This window comes from Somniosus microcephalus, chromosome 8, assembly GCF_052327205.1.
Source record: "Somniosus microcephalus isolate GS21.2 chromosome 8, FLI_Smic_1.0, whole genome shotgun sequence".
In the NCBI taxonomy this organism is placed as follows: Eukaryota; Metazoa; Chordata; class Chondrichthyes; order Squaliformes; family Somniosidae; genus Somniosus; species Somniosus microcephalus.
Window position 1 is genome coordinate 142,162,487 of NC_140994.1, and position 24,894 is coordinate 142,187,380.

The 24,894-nt window shown below is 47.5% G+C and overlaps 1 protein-coding gene across 2 annotated transcripts in view; it reads right to left on the reverse strand.

Annotated features, from left to right (window-relative positions):
- Positions 1 to 24,894, reverse strand: part of shtn3 (shootin 3) — a 301,957-nt gene that overhangs the window by 92,583 nt on the left and 184,480 nt on the right. For both annotated transcript variants that reach the window (XM_085995197.1, XM_085995196.1), the window contains exons 3-7: positions 16,520 to 16,614; positions 15,718 to 15,874; positions 14,839 to 14,936; positions 12,699 to 12,780; positions 6,108 to 6,202 (exon numbers count right to left, since the gene is read on the reverse strand). In XM_085995197.1, the coding sequence (XP_085851323.1) occupies positions 6,108 to 6,202; positions 12,699 to 12,780; positions 14,839 to 14,936; positions 15,718 to 15,874; positions 16,520 to 16,614 (527 nt within the window). The remainder of the gene's footprint in view (positions 1 to 6,107; positions 6,203 to 12,698; positions 12,781 to 14,838; positions 14,937 to 15,717; positions 15,875 to 16,519; positions 16,615 to 24,894) is intronic.

Sequence of the window (24,894 nt, forward strand, 5' to 3'; positions counted from 1 at the left end):
TCTTTAAGGCCCTTAATTATTACTAAATGGCCTCTATAGCCCTATTTTAACAGGCCCTTGCAACTTTAACCCTTTTCCCACATAAAAGACAGCTGGTGGGAATCACGAATATGAAACCTAGCAGGAGCACTATTGGATTGCTGACTATCAACTGCAGGTCAACCATTAAAGAGGAGATTTGATCATCATTTACAGGTGGCAGGACTTAGTGGTCTCAGGCCTGGGGCAACTTTTACAAGGCTTAACCACACCTGTGGAAGGTTGGAGCCTCACACCCATCTCCAGTGTGGCCTCCTGGGAAACCCCTCTCGCCACCTTCACTCAGCGCTTCCTCAACGGAGGCATATACCAGAAGCATGGTAGCCATTTATTTCCTTCCCATCTGGGCATTAGAGGAGCTCGAGCACCAGCCGCGGCAGCAGCAGAACCAGGAACAACAGCAGCAGCAACAGCAGGAGTGCCAGGCTGCTGCTCACTCACCTGAGGCTGCACAGGCCAGAAGTGGCCAGAAGGGGCCAGTGCCTGGAAGCCCGTCGGCGCAGGAGATACCCCCCAAACAGGGTCTACAGACGAGGGTCACCTATCTCAACATGTCTGAGAAGCAGTGCCAAAGGCGGCTCCGACTTTCGCGAGAGGTAGTGACTGACATCTGCACAATGCTACAGCAAGACCTGCTGCCCAGAGGACCAGGTGGGCAAGCATTACCAGTAGCTGTCAAAGTCAACTTTTTTGCCTCAGGCTCATTACAGGGATCAGCAGCAGACATCAGCGGCATCTCCCAGGCGGCCGCACACACTTGCATCATGCAGGTAACCGATGCCCTCTTTGCCCTCGCGCACAATCACATCCATTTCACCAAGAATCGAGCAAGTGACACGGCGCGAGTGGTTGGATTAGCTAATCTGGCAGGCTTTCCAAGGGTGCAGGGTGTCGTTGACTGCACACATGTGGCCCTTAGGGCACCCCATCGCAATCCAGGTATTTTTGTCAACCGCAAGTGCTTCCACTCCCTCAATGTTTAGCTGGTGAGTGACCACAAGAAGGAGATCTTGCATGTTTGTGCCATGTACCCTGGCAGTTGCCATGACTCCTTCATACTGTGCCAGTCTAGTGTGCCTCCGCTATCCAGTCCGCCAGACCAACTTAACGGATGGCTACTTGGAGACAAGGGCTCTCCCCTGAGGACTTGGCTAATGACTTGAGGAGGCCAGCCAACGAAGCTGATGAGCGCTACAACTCCAGCCACATTTCCACCAGATCCATTATCGACCAAACCATCGGTTTGCTGAAGATGCGCTTCAGATGCCTGGATAGATCAGGTGGAGCCCTGCAGTACTCAGCAGCCAGGGTCTCCAGAATCGTCGTGGTTTGCTGTGAACTTCACAACATGGCACAGTGTCGTGGCTTGCAGATTCCTGAGGACCAAGTGGCTCCTCACATATCCTCCACAGATGAGGAGGAGGAGGAGGAGGAGGGCAAAAACGAACATCCTGCAGAGGCCCATCAACTAGCGGCAGCACTACGCGAGAACATTGCTGCCCGGGATGCAAGGAACGCACTCATCCTGGCCAGATTTGCTTAGCCTAGTCAATCAAACACTTTTGCCTCGCAGCCTTTTACCTGAGCATCGGCAATGGCCAAGACCCTGCGGATTCATAGCTATTTGACCAGCATACTGACAATTGCAAGTAATCCTAAGCCCTCAATGTGAAAGTCCCATTCGCGATATGACACACGCTACAACTACAGTAGTAGCCATCAGATTTTTTATTAACATTATTAATCTGATGGCTTTTTCTAACAATACATCAAATTTCACCCAAGTGACTACCCTTTTGACCACTTGTGCTTTATCTTACTCTTACGCGTGTTCCTACGTAGTGGTTCCCCTGTGGCTTTAGCAGATGTGGAGGCCCCTTGCACACTTTCCTGCTGCTCCTGTCTCGACACCTTTGGCGGGCATCCTCTGGGGTGGCGAGCCTGTGAGGGCTCGTCAACAGTCTGCTGCTCCTGCGGCTGTGCAGGGGTTGAGACGTCTATCTCACTTGGGTGTGGACTCCAGTGGCGTTCTGACCGAGGGCTCTGCAGTGGCATGGAAGTGTGAGTGCTTGGAGAGGAACCTCCACTTCCTTGAGGTCTGCCACCAACCTCCCTCACATGGGTCAGCTCCCCCTCCGCACCTGCAAGTGGCTGGAGAGCACCTTGCTGCACATCAGGGGGGCCATGGGGACCCGTATCTGCAATGGCAGTCCTACTCAGAAGGACTTCCATGAAGGTCTGGTTTCTCTGTTCAATAGATGCCCATCGCTCCTCAAGAGATGTCATTCTATTCTGAACAATGACCATGTTTTCCATACCCTGGCGACTAAGCTCCTCCTCTCCTCTACCGTAACCATCCTCTCCTGTATGGTAGCTAGCCTTACCATTAAGGTAGCAATCGTTTCCACGGAGGTAGCCATCCTTTCCGTATTGATGCGTTCATGCGCCAATGACTCCACAAAGGCTCTGCTCATGTTCACTATGAACTCTTCCATTCGCTCCACACTCGCAGCAACCCTGGAGACAAAACCTGCCAGAGACTCCTGCATCTGTGCCTGGAGTTCCATCACCTCTGATCTTATGGATGGACCCAGAGGCAGAGGGTCGACATGCTGCTGAGCCAAGCTGGCAGAGTCCGACGCCCTCCGACTAGGACTCTCCACTGCTGTCCCTGTCTCCACAATCTGCTGATGCTCACTTGTGAGCTGTGATATACCAGGTGACAACACTACTCTATGTCCCGAAGGTCCTACCGAGGTGTGCGTGTCTGCGCTGGTGCTGGGTGCGCTGAATTCTGCTGACGCTGCGCCCTCAGAGGTTGCAGCTTCCTCTGAGGAGTCTGGCTGCTCAGCTTCTTCTTCCTGGCTAGCGGGGACGGATGCTTGTGATGGTCCTGTGGGGGAGTAAAGGAAAGAGTCAGAGATGTGATGCAAAGGCTACATGCACATAGCTTTTTGCAGATGCTCATAAGTGCATCTGTTACAGCTTCACATTCATTATCAGCGACTCATGCAATGTCAAAGAGAGAGATGGGAAACTTTTCTGTCACCAGCTTGCTGTGTTGCACCCATCTGTCCATCCCCCATGCGCGAATCATCCTCAATGCTGATGATTTCCAGGGCGGCCTCCTCCCAGGGGGTCAGGTGGGCTATAGAGGGTGGCCCTCCTCCTGTCCTGGCTCGCTCTCTCTTGTTGTGAGCTCTCTTTTCCTGCAATGAGTGAGACAAGTGGAGGTTGAGTGAGAATGAAGGAGTGAGTGTAGAGATTGCATAGCATAGATACTTAGAAGGAGGCAAAGATGGAGTGAGGTTGCAAGACCAAGGGTCCTCCCTGTGTGTTGTCAGTTGTGTTCAAAGCATCAGAGTGATAGGGAGTGTGAGGGCTGCATGGTCGAATAGTTATGTGAATGTGAGCATAGAGAGAGAGGGAATGGGTAAGGGTGCATGGATGTCAGTGTCAAGTGGGATGTGGAGGAAGAGATTGCTAAAGCTGAGTGCTGGTGAGGAAAGGCAATGGGGATCAGATTGAGGGTGATGGGAAATTCATACTCACTTTTCCAGTGCGCTGAAGGTCATGGAATCTTTTCCTGCACTGTATCCAGGTTTGTCATGTGACTCCCAAGGAGTTGACCTCCTCAGCCACCTGCATCCACACAGCCTTGGTCTGAGTGTGAGGCCTCTTCCTCCCTGATGAAGGGAACAGGACCTCCCTGTTGGCCCTAGCCCCATCCACCAATGCCTGCAGTGCCACCTCGTCAAAACGAGGAGCTGCTCTTGCCCTCATGCTTGTCATCTTTCCTGCAGGTCCCTCTGACACCAAATGGAGGAAGCTTGGAAGCCTGCAGAAGAAGCAAGGCTTGCTGTGGACCTTAAATGCAGCTGCAATGATGACATCATCAGAGGGGACTTTCAGTCATGAAAACCCCTTTGCAAAGGCTTCCCACACGTTGGAAATCAATTGGCCAATTAAGCTAAAATTGCATCAATCTCCCACATCCATTTAGATTCATGTGGGGAACACAAAATTCGGATAACACGACAACAGCCCACACCTGAGTTAAAATCGAGCCCATAGAGTACAAAAGCGTGGAAATTATGATGAACCTGTATAAAACACTGGTTCGGTCTCAACTGGAGTATTGTGTCCAATTCTGGGCACCACACTTTAGGAAGGATGTGAAGGCTTTAGAGAGGGTTCAGAAAAGATTTATGAAAATGATTCCAGGGGTGAGGGGCTTCAGTTACGTGGATAGACTGGAGAAGCTGGGGTTGTTCTCCTTAGAGCAGAGAAGATTGAGAGGAGATTTGATAGAGGTGTTCAAAATCATGAGGGGTCTAGACAGAGTAGATAGAGGGAAACTGTTCCCATTGGCTGAAGGGTCGAGAACCACAGCACACAGATTAAAGGTGATTGGCAGAAGAATCAAAGGCCACATGAGGAAAAACTTTTTTATGCAGCGAGTGGTTAGGATCTGGAATGCACTGCCAGAAAGGGTGGAGGAGGGAGACTCAATCACGGCTTTCAAAAGGGAGTTGGATAAGTACCTGAAGGAAAAAAATTTGCAGGGCTATGGGGAAAGGGCGGGGGTGTGGGACTAGCTGAAGTGCTCTTGCATTGAACCGGCACAGGCCAAATGGCCTTCTTCCATGCTGTAACATGATTCAATGAGGGGGAAGTGGGATGTGGGAAGGAGGATTACCTATGAGATGGATTCAGCATCGCTGGTGGCTACGGCCTCAGCAATGGCCCTTCCCATAATGGCCAGCATTGTCTCCTCCATGGGGCTTAGAACATATAGGCAGGCCTGCCCCCTGCTGGTTAGTTCCTGCTGCCTCCAGCTGTGCGCCACCTTCTCCTGCAAGAGAGCGGGAAGTGTGTCAGTGAGTGTGGTGCAATATATTTGGGTGATGTGGCTGTCAGGGCTGAATAACTGGCAGTGTGTGAAAGCTGTGAGATGTGAGGCTTGCAACAGTGTTAAGTGTGTGAGGGTGAGGTGAAGCATATGAATGTTAGGTATGAGGCCTGATTGATAGAGATTGTTGGTAGGTGAATGATGGGGATGTGGTGAATTGAGCAGAGGTTAAGCTAGTGGTGCAGTTAGTAGGATATGGCATTTGAAGAATAATTCACTGACCTTGACCACTCGTGTGAGGTAATTAAACTTCTTGTGGCACTGCATCCAGGTCCTTGGGGCTAAACTCCTGGCATTGACCTCCGCGGCTATCCGTTCCTACTGCATTCTCATCGTTTGTCTGGAGGGCCTCCTGCCCCCATGTGGATACAGGACATCTCTCCTCCTTTCCACATCCTCTACCAAGGCCTCCAGTGCAACATCTGAAAACCTTGGTGCCCGTTGTCTCCCATGGTCAACCATTGTTGCTTGTTGCACAGCACACTACTCCCAATTATCTCAGCACCTCCTGCAGCCACAATGCACCTTCCCTTTAAGAGGTGCAGGCTAGCTTTAAGAGGTGCAGGCTAGCTTTAAGTAGTGCTAGGCAGTAACGATATCGGGCCCCCTGTTGATACCTGCAGCCAATGAACAACGCGATTAGCGCTGGCTGCAAGCGGCAATCATTATAATGAGCAGGCAGTATGAAGTTGGCGTGCTGCCTGCATTACACTGAACGGACGCGGGGTAATAGCGCATCATGATTCCTGTGCCCATTTTCGGGGGCTATCCAATTTAGCTCCCTGTGTGTGTGGGACTGTGTTGTAATAACTTTTCATGTATGTGTTGCAATAATATTTCAATTATGTGTTGAAGTGGAATTGACTGCATTTTCCATTATGCATCCTGAAAGGGTCATGACTCCACATTAATTCTGTGGATGCTCATTACATATCTCTAATCGCTGGTGAACAGTGGTAGATTGGTGATTCAAAGGCTGCCTATCTGGAGAACCAGCAGCTTCAATATTCTCTTACTAGATATGTGATAAATATTTCATATTTAAGTGGGTTCAGCCGACCATATTTAATAAAAGAATAACACCAGCAATGTTCAAATAGAGTCACTTAACATGCCCCAGAAGCAGACCTCTTGCTGCCTGCCCTGGTACACGTACCTCATGAGCAAAGGATTCGGCCTTTTGCCTTAGGCTCTGTTCCAGGTCCAGCTGTTGTCTAAGCTCCTCATACTCCTGGGTTGCCATCATGGAAACTAGGCCAGGAAACATTATACAGAAAAATGTGATCTTGTCTTTCTAGTAGATTGTTAACAAAAATCTAAGTGTAAGACGGGGATGGTAGGGTGGGAGGGGCGCGGGGGGGGCGTGGTCGGGGGGCTGGAGGTGGATGAGGCAGAAAATCCTTACGGGCCATTAACAGCCAACGGGGTGCAGGCAGCAATTTTAAAATTGCTCTTTCCGAATGCTGCCCCACTCTGTGCTGTGCTTTCCAAGAGGGGTTCTCCCTTGTCTGGAAATTTTTGAATTTTATATTAAAAATATTGAACATTTTGATTGGTTTTAGAACATTTTCCACAAACTTTTAATCCTAATTTAAAAAAAACAACTTTTAATGTGTCATTTGCCACTATACCTTGATTAAAACATTCAGGGTTACAATGGCAGAAGTGGGCCTGTAACCTATTAACACAATTATAGAAAGAAAAATATCTTGCATTTATACAGCATCTTTCGTAACCTCAGGGTGTCCCAAAGTGCTTCACAGCCAATTAAGTACTTTGAAATGTAGTCACTGTTGCAATTTAGGGAAATGTTTCGATATGAAGTTACAGAGTAAGCTTATTGCAGATTTACTTGAACAATAAATTAGTGTAATAATGTCAGTGTGAGGACAGGCTTATTACTACAATTTATAATTTCTTTCCACTTTATCGCTATCTAGTAAAGAAATTAATTATCCTCCCACATTTGGCCTCCAAGGCCCATTAACAGAAGAATACTGCCCCAGGTACTTAAAAACAAACAGTACAGAATACCTGTTAACATTTAGTCTTTGAGCACTCCGTTTAGTAACCAGAGCTTGAACCAAATGTCCAGGCTCATTTTTTAACTAGCACAGCCTCTAATCCACCTCTTTGCAATGCACACTCACATTCACTTTGACATTACATTTCCCTATCTTTTTTAAACGCTACAAATGTTACACTCCCCCTACATTAAGTTTATCTTGATTTGTTTTAGATTAAATTAATAGAATGCACACTTGAGGCAATATAGTTTAAAAATAAATTTCAATTACACATATGTGAAGGGCTCAGGAATCCACGGGGTTCTGCTGGTCTCCCAGTGTAGTCCTGGCGGGAGACCAGTGGATGCCCCTGGAAAATGGCAGAAGCCCAGTTGTGCTATTTCCAGGAGTTTCCTACTTGACTAGTAAGGATCAAAATCTCTGCCTGTCCCTTACAAGGCAAACGTTGTCAGGGGAGATTTGTCGCATACCAATTGTACTATGGTAGTTAGATACATGATATGCTTTGTAACTACGGAATGTAATGGTCCAGCTGTAGCATTCTGTACTGTTTGTCTATTACGTGCTCTCTAATAGCACATCTTTTATTTTCCCCTAAATGCAGGCTTCTTCCCATCCAAAACCACTGTGCTTATCCACTGGCTCCAAACTCGCTCAGTCTTCCAGTACTCCTCGCTTTCCAAGATACATGTGGGATTTGCTCTGTCAACCCCCACCCCCTCAGTCTTCATGGAGTTCCACTGCAAAAGGAGGTGGGGAACTTAGTTTTTGTGTACAATGCAGATTCCTACCTATGCCCTTGAAAGTCATAGGGCGGGATTTTCATTGGGCCGTGTGATGTGCCTCAATAAATCCGAGACTCAATGTTAACTGAACAAAGCAAGGCTTTTATTAACTTAGAAGGTAACACACAGTGGAGAAGTGTCTCCCATCCAGAGGTCGGCTGTACTGGATGTGAGACACGCTGGGCCTGCTTAAGTAGAGGCCAGGTATGGGCGGAGCCCTACACACAATAAAATACAGGTGAGGAAATGGAACTGAGGTAAGGGAAATGGAACTGAAACTAAACCACAGTCACAGGCACAATCACACACAGAGAATACAGATGAGTGATGAATGGCATATTTCATCACACCGTGGAGGCGGGATTGGAGGCGTGTGGGGGGTTAAAATTGCAAAAACTGGCGGGCGGGCACAACCCCGCCTCCATCCCGCTTCCAAGCAATTTTCATTAATTCGTGTCTAATGGTCCCATCTCCGTCCCGCCTCCAAGAGGCGGGATAGGCCGGTAAGGCCCTTAACAAACACTAAATTGCCTCTGTAATGCCATTTTGAAAGGCCATTGTGATTTTAACCCTTTTGCCACGTGAAACACGCCTGTTCTGAAACACGACGGTGAAACCTGGCGGGAGCACAATTGGATTGGTGACTATCAGCTGCAGCTCAACCATTAAAGAGGAGATTTGATCAGCCATCATTTGCAGGTGGCAGGACTTTGTAGTCTCAGGTCTGGGGGAACTTTTAGAAGGCATAACCACAGCTGTGGAAGTTTGGAGCCTGACACCCATCTCCAGTGTGGCCTCCTGGGAAACCCCTCTCACCACCTTCACTGAGCGCTTGCTCAACTAAGGCATATACCAGAAGCATGGGAGCCATTTATTTCCTTCCCTTCTGGACATTAGATGAGGACGAAGACCAGCCGCGGCACCAGCAGAACCAGGAACAACAGCAGCACCAACAGCAGCAGCACCAACATCAGCAGCAACAACAGGAGCACCAAGCTGCTGCTCACCCACCTGAAGCTGCACAGGCCAGAAGGGGCCAGCGCATGGAAGCCCGTCGGCACAGGAGATACCCCCCAAACAGGGTCTACAGACACAGGGTCAGCTACCTCAACATGTCTGAGCAGCAGTGCCAAAGGCGGCTCCGACTTTTGCGAGAGGTAGTGGGTGACATCTGCACAATGCTGCAACAAGACCTGCAGGCCAGAGGACCAGGTGGACAACCCTTACCAGTGGCCATCAAAGTCACCACCGCACTCAACTTTTTTGCCTCAGGTTCATTCCAGGGATCAGCAGCAGACATCAGCGGCATCTCCCAGGCGGCCGCACACACTTGCATCATGCAGGTAACCAATGCCCTCTTTGCCATCGCGCACAATCACATCCACTTCACCAAGGATCAAGCAAGTGTCACGGTGCGTGCGGTTGGATTAGCTAATCTGGCAGGCTTTCCAAGGGTGCAGGGCATCGTTGACTGCACACATGTGGCCCTTAAGGCACCTCATCGCAATCCAGGTATTTTTGTCAACTGCAAGGGCTTCCAGTCCCTTAACGTTCAGCTGGTGTGTGACCACAAGAAGGAAATTTTGCATGTTTGTGCCAAGTACCCTGACAGTTGCCATGACTCCTTCGTACTGCGCCAGTCTAGTGTGCCTCCACTATTCAGTCTACCAGACCAACTTAACGGATGGCTACTTGGAGACAAGGGCTATCCTCTGAAGACGTGGCTAATGACGCCATTGAGGAGCCCATCCAACGAAGCTGAGGAGAGCTACAACTCCAGCCACATGTCCACCAGAGCCATAATCGAGCAAATCATCGGTTTGCTGAAGATGCGCTTCAGAAGCCTGGACAGATCAGGTGGAGCCCTGCAGTACTCAGCAGCCAGGGTCTCCAGAATCGTCGTGGTTTACTGTGCACTTCAAAACATGGCACAGCGTCATGGCTTGCAGATGCCTGAGGACCAAGTGGCTTGTCACATATCCTCCTCAGATGAGGAGGAGGCGGAGAAGGAGGAGGAGAGCGAAAACGAACATCTTGCAGAGGCCCATCAACCAGCGGTAGCAGTACGCGAGAACATTGCTGCCCGGGATGCAAGGAACGCACTCATCTTGGCCAGATTTGCTTAGCCTAGCCAATCAAGCACTTTTGCCTCGCAGCTTCTTACCTGAGCATCGACAATGGCCAAGGACCAGCGGATTCCTAGCAATTTGACCAGCATACTGACAATTGCAAGTAATCCTAAGCCCTCAATGTGAAAGTCCCAATCGCGAAATGACACACGCCACAACTACAGCAGTAGCCATCAGATTTTTTATTTACATTATTCATCGGATGGCTTTTTCACAGAAAACATCAAATTTCACCCAAGTGACTATGCTTGTGACTATTTGTGTAGTATCTTTTGCTTACGTGTGCTCCTACGTGGTGCTTACCCTGTGGCTTCAGCAGCTGTGGAGGCCCCTTGCTCACTTTCCTGCTGCTCCTGTCTCGACACCTTTGGCAGGCGTCCTCTGGGGTTGCAAACCTGTGAGGGCTCGGCAACAGTCTGCTGCTCCTATGGCTGTGCAGGAGTTGCGACGCCGATCACAGTTGGGTGTGGACTCTGGTGGGGCTCTGACCGAGGGCTCTGCAGTGGCATGGAAGTGTGAGCGCTTGGAGAGGAGCCCCCACTTCCTTGATGTCTGCCACCAACTTCCCTCTCATGGGTCAGGTCCCCCTCAGCGCTTGCAAGTGGCTTGAGAGCACCTTGTTGCACATCAGGGGGGCCATGGGGACCTGTATCTACACTGGCAGTCCTACTCAGAAGGACTTCCATGAAGGTCTGGTTTCTCTGTTCAATAGATGACCATCGCTCCTCCAGAGATGTCATTCTATTCTGAACACTCACCATGTTTTCTGCTCTTATCACCTCCATGGAGGTTGCCATCCTTTCCATGGTGATGCGTTCATGCGACAATGACTCCACAAGGACTCTGCTCATGTTCGCAATGGACTCCTCCATTCGCTCCACACTCACAGCGACCCGGGAGGCAAAACCTGCCAGAGTATCCTGCATCTGTTCCTGGAGTTCCTGCACTGCTGATCTTATGGATGGACCCAGAGGCAGAGGGTCGACATGCAGCTGAGCTGAGCTGACAGAGTCCTGCGCCCTCCGACTAGGACTCTGCACTGCTGTCCCTGTCTCCACAATCTGCTGATGCTCACTTGTGAGCTGTGATACACCAGGTGACAACACTACTCTATGTCCCGAAGATCCCACCGAGGTGTGAGTGTCTGCGCTGGTGCTGGGTGCGCTGAATTCTGCTGACGCTGCACCCTCAGAGGTTGCAGCTTTCTCTGAGGAGTCTTGAGGCTCATGCTCTTCCACCTGGCTAGTGGGGACGGGTGCTTGCGATGGTCCTGCGGGGGAGTAAAGAAAAGAGTCAGAGATGTGATGCCAAGGTTACATGCACATTGCATATTGCAGATGATCATTAGTCCATCTGTTAGAGCTTCAGAATCATTATCAGCGACTCATGCAATGTCAATGAGAGAGATGGAAAACTATTCTGTCACCAGCTTGCTGTGATGCACCCCTCTGTCCATCCCCCACTTGCGCACCTTCCTCCACTCCTACGATCTCCAGGACCGCCTCCTCCCAGGGGGTGAGGTGGGCTACTAAGGGTGGCCCTCCTCCTGTCCTCGCTCTTTCTCGCTTATTGTGAGCTCTCTTTTCCTGCAATGAGGGAGACAAGTGGAGGTTGAGTGAGAATGAAGGAGTGATTATAGAGATTCCATAGCATAGATACTTAGAAGGAGACAATGATGGAGTGAGGTGGCAAGACCAAGGGCCCTCCCTGTGTGTTGTCAGTTGTTTTCATAGCATCACAGTGATGGGGAGTGTGAGGGCTGCATAGTCGAATAGTTAGGTGAATGTGACCATAGAGAGAGAGAGGGAATGGGTAAGGGTGCATGGATGTCAGTGTCAAGTGGGATGTGGAGGAAGAGATTGCTAAAGCTGAGTGCTGGTGAGGAAAGGCAATGGGGATCAGATTGAGGGTGATGGGAAATTCATACTCACTTTTCCAGTGCGCAGAAGGTCATGAAATCTCTTCCTGCACTGAATCCCGGTTCTGCAGGTTACTGGTAATGAATTGACCTCCTTTGCCACCTGGATCCATACAGCCTTGATCTGCTGGGGAGGCTTCTTCCTCCCTGAAGAAGGGAAGAGCACCTCTTTATGAGCTCTTGCTCCCTCAACTAAAGCCTGCAAGGCAACATCATCAAACCTGAGAGCAGACCTAGGTCTCTCGCTGGTCATTCTGCCTCCAGGTCCCTGTAGCATGAAAGGCCAAAAGGTTGGCAGTCTGCAGAAGAAGCAAGGCTTGTTGCAGACTTTAAAAGCAGCAGCAATGATGACGTCATCGGAGGCGACTTTCAGACTGGAAAAACTCATTTGCCATGGGTTCCCACACGTTGGAACTCAATTGGCCAATTAAGTTAAAATCGCATCAATCTCCCACATCGATTTAGATAAGGGTGGATAACACGAAATGCGGATTACACGACCCCAGCCCGCCCCTGAATTAAAATCCAGCCCATAGACTGTCAAGAAACCTCTGAATCCCACTCACAGTAAAGAGACCTTACTTGAACTGGTTAAAGCCTGGCTTCTTCTTATGCTTTTCTTATTCCATGCACTTCTAAGAAAACATCCCTCAATTTATATATTTGTTAAATGTTTTTTAAAATTCTGGACCAAGTCATACTAAATAAATCATCCATTGCCGGTGTAGCAAATTATAGAAACTGGGAGTTACAGGCTGCAATCTAATCGAGGGAGTCAGATAATTTTGGTATAGAATAACAGATGTGAGTTACATACTGGTATTTAAACAAATTCATCTGAAACTGACTGTTATTCTCCAGAACAGCAACAGGTATTTTTGAACTCACCTCTGTTGAAACTTTTTATTGTTTTTGTTTGTTTTTCCAGCACTGTCTGTAGCTCTGCCGTCTCGACTTGTTCCTTCTCCAGCTGAAAACATTGCACACACAAAAGGACACAATAACAACATCAGTTTTGAGTGAGTGCAAATGTCACTTTACCCTCATACCCATCTCAGGGGTTTGTAGATGTCCTATCCCACACATGGCATCATCAAGCTACAATGGTGTTGACTCAGGTCGTTGATGCACCAAAGCATATTGCCACACAGAGTGACATGATGTGCTTTCATGTCTGAATGGTGAGTGTCCAGTCTTAATACTCTACATTCTTGTTTGTTTTTGATGCCCAGTTAGAGTTACACAAGTTTACCCACCTAAAAAATTGTACTGGGAGGGTGGTTGGCTTGGTAGGTAGTTTGCCGCAGTAATCGACAACCACTCAGAGGGGATCATTTTAACTTTTACCGATAGTGTAAAACGGGCGGTATCAATTCAGCCGCCCATTATACATCTCTCCCGATTTTCATTTCTATTGACTTCATTAATCCCTGCTCCTCCTGGCTGACAAGGAAGCTTACAATGTTTTTAAAAACTCACCTTACTGTGCCTCTTCTAGCCTGGCTCCTGTTCCCAGCAGGTTTGTCCTGATGGGGAAGCCACCGCTGCTCCCCCACTCAGGCCTCAGGTAAACATAGCAGTTGGGCCCTGTTGACATCATCGGAGCCCAATCTGCATATTTAAAAAGGCCCCCGTCAGCTTCGGGTGGTTGTCCTTGCTGCTAGATTAGGGCAGGAAAGGAGTGGGTAAGCCCACCCCCTCCATTTTAACTGCTCTCCCCCACTCTGCCCGGTTTTCATACTGTAAACCCCAGATGGACAGAGAGAGAGGCTTGGATAAATCTAGAGAAGAGTTTAAAAGGTTAGAGAAAGGAATAATAACTTATAAAGCAAGACTTCTAAGATGAGAAATTGCTAATAGTGACACTTCAAAGTTTCAGAAGTCCAGTCAGACGTAGGCAGTTGTTTAAGAGTATCATTTGCATGGAAGAGTTACGATTCTGAGACCTGAAGACAAGATTAGTTCTACCTGGAAGAGGGCAGACATCCTAGGAGGGAATAGATACCACATCCATAGACAAAGATTCATCAAGCCAGTGTCCCCAGAGGGACTACAAATGACCGGAGGGAAGCGAGACTTCTAACTGCACCACGCTGACTCAGTAGGATGGGTTGTATGAGATCAGGGACTCGTGTTGTAAAAGTTACAAACTTATCAGTAGTCCACTGAATTATACTTTAAACATACCTGGTAGACTTGTTATTTAAAGCTGTTAACTTGTCAGCTACACATGGGTGTTGAATATTTTCATTCTGTTATGAAGTGGAACCCAGTTGATGCTGAGTTAATGTGATATACTTAAAATACTTTTGTGATAGTAGGGCTTTTAATTCTGCTAGTTAATAGCATCTGTTCAAGTGTGTTGTGCACTCTTTAAACTTTAGTTTTCAGATGCTGCTAATCACGTTATCATAAGTGTGTTATGAAAGAAATGTTAGTTCAAGATTTTGTTGTTTGACGTCTTTGATGACTTTTACAAGAAGACTTTAACACATTCACTCAAAGTGTGCTGCATCTCAAAAGCGGTGTTTGGTTCCTGTAACCGCAAACGTCTTTTAGATTAGCTGATGTAAGTAAGGCAGTTCTGTCAAGCTAAATTTTAGGCATCTAATAAACCCTGGACATGGATAATAAATCTCCAGCCAGCTCTTTGATAAAGAGTTATGGTGAAGGGGTTAACATTCCTTACAGCAATTACTGTTCACAGCATTCTTACAAGATCCAATATCAGTACTCTAAACATGTAGAACACAGAGCAGAGCTGAGCAGAGCATCAGTGGCTCAGAGGCCGATTGGCAACTCATTAATATCCATGCATTTCATTTGCAGATTTCAAGCCTTCAGTTATCCAACCCTACTAACCTCAGCTCTTTCATCAGCTGGTTTTGTAAAAGCCTGGGTGTGATTACCTTCTGCAAAGCCCGCTGTGACTAATTCTGCAATGGTGAGAAACTGCACCATAATTTTCATGGTTGTATATTCGGGGCCCTTTCACTTACTCTGTCAAGCCAACAGAACAGGCACTTACTCTGGTGGTTAGTTCCTCAATGTTGCTCTGTAGTTCCTGTACTTGACTGGCAAGCTGTTTCTTTTCCTCCAATAGCTGTGTTACTGTCTCCTGCAGATCTGTGGGCACACAGGAATCAAGCTGTAGAAACAGGCAAACTTCCCCTTCATCCAAATGTCACACATACACCACAAGTTCATCACAAGACCCTTTTAGACACCATGTTTATTCAGCAGTCAGAAGGACCCGAGGCCCAAAAGGTCATGCTGGGACTGGGAAAATCTCAACTACAGGCAACAAGGATCTTTGGGGCGCTCCCTGGATCCCAACAAACCCATCAGAAGGTCCTGAAACAACCCCACCATTAGGTTTTTGGTGTGCCTTTCCATTTGTGCTGTATAACAGAGGGTGTGATGAACCTTACAATGAGAAGTTGGCTGTGTAAGAGAGACATTATAAGGCTCTCAGTTGTAACACTGTCTCTGTTAAACACCTCATCCTCATTATAAGGCTTCCATTTATAACACCTCATTATGTGATGCGTCTGCTATAAGATTACTGGAAGGTGGAACCTGATATTCCTTGCTGTGCTCTGTTATGAGATAGTTGACACCTGATTACAACATGAATGATACTTTAACTAATGGCTGTCAGTTCTTACTCTGCTAGGTTGAATGTTTTCTACTGTGGTCCAGTTAAGTGTATCTTTTTCCTTGCTTTGCAATATACCACGTGATGGCTATTTAATTGCAGTGGTGTAATGATGGAGATCCTGACATCGAAGCACATGGACACTAGATCCACACTATGCCCTGCAGGTTGTGGATCAGAGCTCACTGCTGTAAGCTATGAAATATTTCTACCTCAGATTCCCTCCTATGTACAGACATCGCTATTCACCTTTGACCTGCTGCTGATACTGAATGTAGGGGTCAGGGCTGGTGTCCTGTGGCTCCTCTTCAGCAACACCACAATCTGAAATACTGGGAAGCAGGTCATCAAGACACACCCGTGATGTTAGGCTCAGGTACTTCAGCTTCTTGTTTTCATGACTAAGCTGTAACAAGAAGTAAAGAAGATTCAACCAATCTTTGTATGAAAGTTCTTTGTGACAAAACAAAGCACACGGAGGCCTGGAACAGTATATGAAGCAATAATTCACCTTGCATTACACTATTTATGTACTTCAACCACACTCTAAAGACTGTCTCCTATATTCCCTGTTCCTCCAGCCTCTGAATGTGAGATTGATAGGTATTTAGCGCAGTCTGGGATCAGTTTTTACCCATGCCCAGCACACAGTGCACGGAGACTGGCCAAACCTTGTGTGGCAATTTCGGGGGCATTCTGGTGAATTCTAAATTGGTGTGGTTAACAACGGCTTTATCTTCCTTGTCGAAGTGCAAAGGGCTAATGTTAGAGTAAGTGCATATCATTCACTCCACTTACCCCGACTGTAACATGCTGATGTTGGGGAGAGTAGTCACTGACCATTTCAAGGCTGTGCATTAAAGTCCATTTAAAAAGTATGGCACACAGTCCTGGTTATGAGAAGAACCGTCCAACCCATCCCAATGTGCCTGGTAGATGTGAGTGCCAGTTAGCCCTTGTTCATATTGGAGCTGAGTGAATATCCTCTGCGCTGTGCTATCAGGCCATCAGACCCCACATAAGCACTGAGCAGTATAAGAGGCATTGTTACCTTTGTGGCTAAGACTTCCGCATTCTCCCGACAAGATTTCTCAATCTCCAGCTGTGTGTGCAGAGCGTTAACTTCTTCTATAACCATCTGTGAAACTGTAAGAACAGAGAGGTCAGCTCATCAAAACCATACACATGCTCCATCTCCTTTTACAGTGAACTCTGAAAGGAGCCATTTTATGCTGTCCCTGCCCAACAGTAACAGTGATTGACAACAGCTCCAATATGTCACTTATGCCTCTGAAATGCACTGATATGCTTGATGAAGCTGCGTGACCCCATCACTTTCTATTATCTGTGCAATAGTAAAAGCCCAGGAATGGGAAGCTCTCGCATGGTGTGACAAAAAATACAAACAATTATTGAGGCTGAAGGGAGAATTGTCCATTCCTGTAACTAATCATTTTCCAATTTGGTTGGCGATATAAACAGGGTAAGATAGAAGTCAGAGGAAGATAAGAAAGAGGGAATGATAAAACAAACAAAAAAGTGAAAGCAAGCTATAGACATGGAAACAGAAGGGAAAGATATTGAGAGTCATGAAAATGGTAAAAATCAAAAGGAAAATAGGGAAGGGGAAGAGACACAGTGAAAGACACAAGCCTCTAAACAGACAAGGGCGAGGAGAGGGGGAAATAAAGAGAGAGATAAACAGAGATCAGGAGAATGTAGAAAGGTCCAGAGCAACAGCACCAACAACTGCTGGAAAATTCCTAGTTGGTTGTTTAGTTATGTTAGACTTTAAAAATGAGATTTAGCTGTATTTTTCAGAGTGTTATTCTTTTGCAGAATATTGAATTTGAATCCAGCTAGCTTTGGCAGGAGGGGGAAGATTATTATATTTTATGGACAGGAATAGCCCAGAATAGGTGTGTATCACAAATGATTCAAGGACCTGTATGCAAAAAGACTTGGTGGTGTTTGACATGAATCGTATCATCGTCTTACAAATTACTTCTTTGCATAAATGATGGGAAAAGTTTTCCAGGCAGCCATTCAAAAATTACCATTCCCCTTTAAGAGACTTGAGTTCACACTTCTCACATCAGATATTCAGCATTTTTTTCTGCTATGATTCAATCAATGCAACAAATTGAAAGTGGACGTAGAGGTACTACAAGCAACATGGAACGAAGTAATCAAATACTAAAAATGTGTTACATGTACACTGACATTACTGGCCTAGCAATCATATGGGCTTCACTAGAACTGGCAGTACATGGCTTGTTAAATTACTTACTTTGCCCTTCAACTGTCCTGGTTTTCCTCATTATTAATACTTGTTATTTGAAGATTTTTGTAACATTCAAAATAATGAAATTGAAATGTTTCCTTGTTTCCTGCTCCATACTCAGGCAATAGGGGATGATGAGAAGTAAACGCCAGTGTGCTCATGAATGTCTGACTGCTCTTATGCTAACTGGCTAACTACAAATCTAAGTAACATATCTCAAGAGTGGCTGGTAAATTCAAGTACAAAGACACAGCTTGGGACTCAGAACTGATGACCCCAGATGTGAATGTATCCGAGTAACCGGGATTCACTCTCCGTACTAATGTGAATGAATCTGAGTGAGTAGTTGTCTCTGGGCTTACACTTCATAGTAAACTGAAATCCACCGGCTTAACAAGAGGCTAGTAGCGATATTAAAAAAAGAGCAATGGGGTGGTGAGGGTGCGTTGGGAAGGGGAGGGAGTGATGGAAAGGGGAGGGAGCGATTGTAACGATCAAAAACATGTCATTCTATAGTGGACACTAGGTGGAGCCATAGAGCTGTGTAGAGCTGTATATAGCTGCATGTATTAAGACTACACTACCCAGCTGTATATATATTAAGACTACATTACCCATGAGGCTAGGCTACCCACAAGGCAGCAGTCAAGATGGAAGCCTCTACAAGATGCTGTACAAGTCCACATGTGCTCAATAAAAGTGTCTAGCAAAAGCTAGCTGTGTTCATAATAAGAATGCCTAGTTATTAATGAACATAACATGGTACCAGGGTGGTGAAGATCTGCTGAAAATTGTGAAAAGCGACATGGAGAATTTGAAGCCACCAGAGCGTTTGAATCTCACAGAAAAAATCGACTACAACTGGCAGACTTTTAAACAGCAATTCGAACTCTACATTGCAGCCATCGGATTCGGTACGAAGCCAGACGCAAGGAAGATAGCGTTGCTGCTTACGGTTGCAGGCCCACAGGCGATAGAGGTATTTAATACATTTGTACTTAATCCAGAGGAGAACAGAGAAAAATTAGAAGATGTGCTAAAAAAATTTGATGCACATTGCTCTCCCAAAACGAATGAGACGCATGAAAGATACATCTTCCGTTCTCGGACACAGCAACAAAATCAGACTTTTGATAGCTTTATAACTGATCTGAAACTGAAAGCACAGACATGTAATTTCTCTGAGCTCAAAGCATCCATGATTCGTGACCAGATTGTGTTTGGAATTCATGATAAAAAAGTCAGGGAACGTCTGTTGAGAGAAACCGAACTAAATTTGGAAAATGCGGTGAAAATATGCCAAGCCAGCGAGCTAGCTCGAAAGCACGTGAAGACGTTCAGTGAAATCAATAATGATGCGATTGTAAAGAGTGATAATGCTGCTGTCGGTGCTGTGTCCTACAAGGGGAAGAAACGTGGGCAGAACAGAAATGAAAAGCAATCGGAGGATGAAATTTTTAATTGTAAATGCTGTGGTTACAAACACCAGTTAAGACAATGCCCAGCATTTGGAAAAATGTGCACAAAGTGTAATGGAAAGAATCACTTTGCCAAACAATGCTTTTCAAAAGTAAAAACAACGAAAGGGCAACGAGTTAATGTAATTGAGGACACTGATTTAAGTGAGACATTTTTTGTACGAATGGTGTCATGTGACGATATCAAAAAGGATACAGAAAATGTGCAGCCCTCAGAAATGGACAATGCTGAACATAAAGTTAATGCAGTAAAAGAGGACAAATGGATGATCCCACTGCAGGTAAATGGAGCATTAGTTACCTTGAAACTAGACACTGGGGCAAAAGCAAACTTAATCAGTATGAGTGACATTAACAATATGAAAGAAAAGCCCAAAATACAGAAAAAGTCAGTACTACTGAAGGACTATAATGGACAGAAAATAGATAGCTTAGGTGTATGCAGACTTAAAGTGACAGTCAAAGACAAAGTGCATCATCTCATGTTTTCTGTTGTGGCTGAAAGACTTGATTCGATACTAGGTGACAAAGCTTGTGAAGACTTAGAACTGGTCAAGAGAGTCTACCGTATAAACTGTGCCATAAGCAGACCAGATGACTCAGGTGATGAAGCAGAGAGCCCATCAAGGATGAAAAGGCCAAAGGGTATCCATGTCTTAAAAAAGCCTAGTTTCTCCAAGAAGAAAAAGACTTTAAGGTCAAAGAGAAGCCAAAGGAAGAAAAGCACAAAGAGGAAAAACACAAGGAGAAAAAGTCCAAAGATATAACCGCAGCAGATGTTGTTAAGCAGTGGAAAGAGAAAAAGAAAAAGAAGAAGCCTGCACCAGAGCAGGAAGCAGTTCCGGTGGATACTCCTTCTTCCCTCAGGCCAATCTTTGGTGTTCCTTTAGCCGAGGCTGCTGAGAGGACTATGCTGTATGATGGGATCCAGCTGCCAGCAGTTTTTCGAGAGTGCATTGACTACATTGAGAGTTATGGCATGAAGAGTGAAGGAAACACTGAAACCCTCTCCAAGCAAAGATCGCAAGGAGACCTCGATCTATACAAGAGCAGATTGATGACAATGCCGCAACTGCATCTTATCATTCACCGCCAGAACAATCTCATGAAGACACATCAGACTTACCCGTGTTGAGAAGATCCACACGTGAAGTAAAAAAGCCTGATAGACTTAATCTTTGCGTACAATGTAAAGCTTTGAAAATGTGTTGACTGTTTTGAAAATGTTTATGTTTATAGAGCACTAACAAAAGTGTTACTGATATTATCTTTATTGTTTTCTTGAAAGTTGATTGATATTGATTTTGTTAAACCTCAAAGAAAGGGGGATGTAACGATCAAAAACATGTCATTCTATAGTGGACACTAGGTGGAGCCGTAGAGCTGTGTAGAGCTGTATATAGCTGTATGTATTAAGACTACACTACCCAGCTGTATATATATTAAGACTACATTACCCATGAGGCTAGGCTACCCACAAGGCAGCAGTCAAGATGGAAGCCTCTACAAGATGCTGTACAAGTCCACATGTGCTCAATAAAAGTGTCTAGCAAAAGCTAGCTGTGTTCATAATAAGAATGTCTAGTTATTAATGAACATAACAGCGATGGGAAGGGGAGGGAGCGATGGGAAGGCGGGAGCGATGGAAAGGGGAGGGAGCGATGGGAAGGGGAGGGAGCGATGGGAAGGGAAGGAAGCATTGGAAAGGGAAGGAAGCGATGGAAAGGGGAGGGAGTAATGGGAAGGGAAGGAAGCGATGGAAAGGGGAGGGAGCGATGGGAAGGGAAGGGAGCGATGTGAAGGGAACGAAGCGATGGGAAGGGGGGAGCGATGGAAAGGGGAGGGAGCGATGGGAAGGGGGGAGCGATGGGAAGGGGAAATAGCGATGGGAAGTGGAGGGAGCGATGGGAAGGGAAGGAAGCGATGGAAAGGGGAGGGAGCGATGGGAAGGGAAGGAAGCGATGGAAAGGGAAGGGAGCGATGGGAAGGGGAGGGAGCAATGGGAAGGGGAGGGGGTGATGGGAAGGGGAGGGAGCGATGGGAAGGGGAGGGAGTGATGGGAAGGGAAGGAAGCAATGGAAAGGGGAGGGAGCGATGGGAAGGGGAGGGAGTGATGGAAAGGGGAGGGAGCGATGGGAAGGGGAGGGAGCGATAGGAAGGGGAGAGAGTGATGGGAAGGGGAGGGAGCGATGGAAAGGGGAGGGAGCGATGGGTACGGGAGGGAGTGATGGGAAGGGAAGGGAGTGATAGGAAGGGGAGGGAGTGATGGGAAGGGGAGGGAGCGATGGGAAGGGGAGGGAGCGATGGGAAGGAGAGTAAGTGGTGGGAAGGGGAGGGAGCCATGAGATGGGTAGGGAGCAATGGGGAGGGAGCGATGGGAAGGGGAGGGAGTGATGGGAAGGGGAGGGAGCAATGGGAAGGGGAGGGAGTGATGGGAAGGAGAGGGAGCGATAGGAAGGGGAGGAAGCGATGGGAAGGGGAGGAAGCGATGGGAAGGAGAGGGAGCGATGGGAAGGGGAGGGAGCAATGGGAAGGTGAGGGAGCGATGGGAAGGGGAGCGAGCGATGGGAAGGTGAGGGAGCGACTGGAAGGGGAGGGAGTGATGGGAAGGGGAGCGAGCGATGGGAAGGTGAGGGAGCGATGGGAAGGTGAGGGAGCGACTGGAAGGGGAGGGAGCGATGGGATGGGGAGGGTGCAATGGGAAGGGGAGGGAGAGATAGGAAGGGGAGGGAGTGATGGGAAGGTGAGGGAGCGATGGGAAGGGGAGGGAGCGATGGGAAGGGGAGGGAGTGATGGGAAGGGGAGGGAGCCGTGAGAAGGGGAGGGAACCATGGGAAGGTGAGGGAGCGATGGGAAGATGAGCGATGGGAAGCTGAGAAGGAGCAATGTGAAGGTAGGGTGTGAGGGACCAGTGGTAAGGTGGCAGTGGTGGTAATGCAGCGGTGTAAAGTGGGAAGTAGCAGCAACAAGGCAACATAGCTTAGCAAGAATATCAGAACTTGCCTGCAGTAGAAATGCGCTGTTTTGACAATGTGTGGTGGGAAGTCTGTGGAACCAGACACCAAATATTACTTTCAGAATCTCACAAGATTACGAGATTCAACAGCCAACGAAAAAGGCCACTTTTGGAAATCTTGTTAAGAATCAGTGCCATAATTATTTGGTGAAACAAGAACTGGAGCAGCATCCCTGACCTTGCTGGCCCACTTTAATCCCTGTTGGTAGCTCTCCATAATTTCAGACATCATGCATGAGCCTAGTGTAATGTTGCCAACATTTGTGATTTAGTCAATAATTGATTGGTTTTGAACATAATTCACTTGAGTAGAAAAAACAAAAACTCTTGTTCTCTTTTCTATCCCAGTAAATCCTGTGCATTAAAACAATTGTGCAAAGTCAACAAATAGTTAACAAAATAGCAACTGCTGGCATGCTGCTGGCTAGTGATCGGGTTGCTTGCCTGTCGTACAACCTCGTGCACTTTCCAGTCGAGGCTCACTGTATAACAATCAGAAGGGGGAACCCTGGCTGTTCCTTCCCTCCTTAACCCAGGAGAGTGAAGCCAATTGCACTAAAATTGTTACTTTCACTTTTGGGATGGAGCCCAATGAATATGTGGAGAATGCAAGTGACATATTGACAGCAAATGATGCTGGGAAAGAAACAGATGGCCGATTAAATCTAAAATGAAAAGCAAGGGCTTTCATTTGCTCCCCGGCCCTCTATTCTAGTTTACACTCTGCTACACTATTTCATATAGCCATTAGCACACAGCTCAGGAGGAGATTTTTTTAACATTTATTTTAGTTAAACATTTTTATCTTGCATTTATTTTCCAGCTGACAGTCCAAAATTGGAGTTTAGAATGTTAGGCCTCGATTTTCATTGGGCCGTGAGCTGGGCTTTTAGGCGTGCGGGGTGTTAAAATCGCTAAATCTAGGGGTCGCGCCCCCCCCGCCTGGTTCCCGCCTCCACACCTAGGTGTGTCTGATTGACCCGAATCAGTCCCGCCTGCAACAGGCGGGACTGGTCTTTAGGGCCCTTAAGCAGCACTGACTGGCCTTTATAATCCCAATCAAACAGGCCCTTGCCTGTTCAACCCTTTTCCCACGCAAAACGCGCCTGGTGGGGATGACGCCTGTGAAACCTGGCGTGAACACTATTGGCTTGCTGACTATCAGCTGCAGGTCCAACATTAAAGAGGATATTTGAGCAGTCATCATTTGCAGGTGGCAGGACTTTGTTGTCTCAGGTCTGGGGAAACTTTTAGAAGGCATAACCACAGCTGTGGAAGTTTGGACCCTGACACCCATCTCCAGTGTGACCTCCTGCGAGATCCCTCTCGCCACCCTCACTCAGCGCTTCCTCAACTGAGGCACCTACCAGAAGCATGGGAGGCCTTTTCTTCCTTCCCCTCTTGGCATTAGAGGACCTCCAGCCCCATTCGCGAAATGACACACGCCACAACTGCAGAAGTTGCCATCAGAAATTTTATTTACAATAACCAACTGATGGCATTTTTAAAATAAACACATTTCACCCAAGTGACTACCCTTGTGACTATTAGTGCTTTATTTTCCTCTTACGCATGCTCCTACGTAGTGGTTCCCTTGTGGCTTCAGCAGATGTGGAGGCCCCTTGCACACTTTCCTGCTGCTCCTGTCTCGACATCTTTGGCAGGCGTCCTCTGGGATGGCGAGCCTGTGAGGGCTCGCCAGCAGTCTGCTGCTCCTGCGGCTGTGCAGGGGTTGAGACCTCTATCTCTGTTGGGTGTGTACTCCGGCGGGGCTCTGACCGAGGGCTCTGCAGTGGCATGGAAGTGTGAGTGCTTGGAGAGTTGCCCCCACTTCTTTGAGGGCTGCCACCAACCTCCCTCTCATGGGTCAGGTCCCCCTCAGTGCCTTCAAGTGGCTTGAGAGCACCTTGCTGCACATCAGGGGGGCCATGGGGACCCGTATCTGCAATGGCAGTCCTACTCAGAAGGACTTCCATGAAGGTCTGGTTTCTCTGTTCAATAGATGCCCATCGCTCCTCAAGAGATGTCATTCTATTCTGAACACTCACCATGTTTTCCATACCCTAGCGACTAACCTCCTCCATGGCCGTAGCCCTCCTCTCCTCTACCATAGCCAGCCTTACCACGGAGGCAGCAATCATTTCCACGTAGGTAGCCATCCTTTCCGTGTTGATGCGTTCATGCGCCAATGACTCCACAAAGGCTCTGCTCATGTTCGCAATGGACTCCTCCATTCGCTCCACACTCGCAGCGACCCTAGAGACAAAACCTGCCAGAGACTCCTGCATCTGTGCCTGAAGTTCCATCACCTCTGATCTTATGGATGGACCCAGAGGCAGAGGGTCGACATGCAGCTGAGCCGAGCTGGCAGAGTCCTGTGCCCTCCGACGAGGACTCTCCACTGCTGTCCCTGTCTCCACAATCTGCTGATGCTCACTTGTGAGCTGTGATACACCAGGTGGCAACTCTACCCTATGTCCCGAAGGTCCCACCGAGGTGTGAGTGTCTGCGCTGGTGCTGGGTGCGCTTATTTCTGATGACGCTGCGCCCTCAGAGGTTGCAGATTCCTCTGAGGAGTCTGGCTGTTCAGGCTCTTCCTCCTGCACCGTGGGGACGGGGGCTCTCGATGGTCCTGTGGGGGAGTCAAG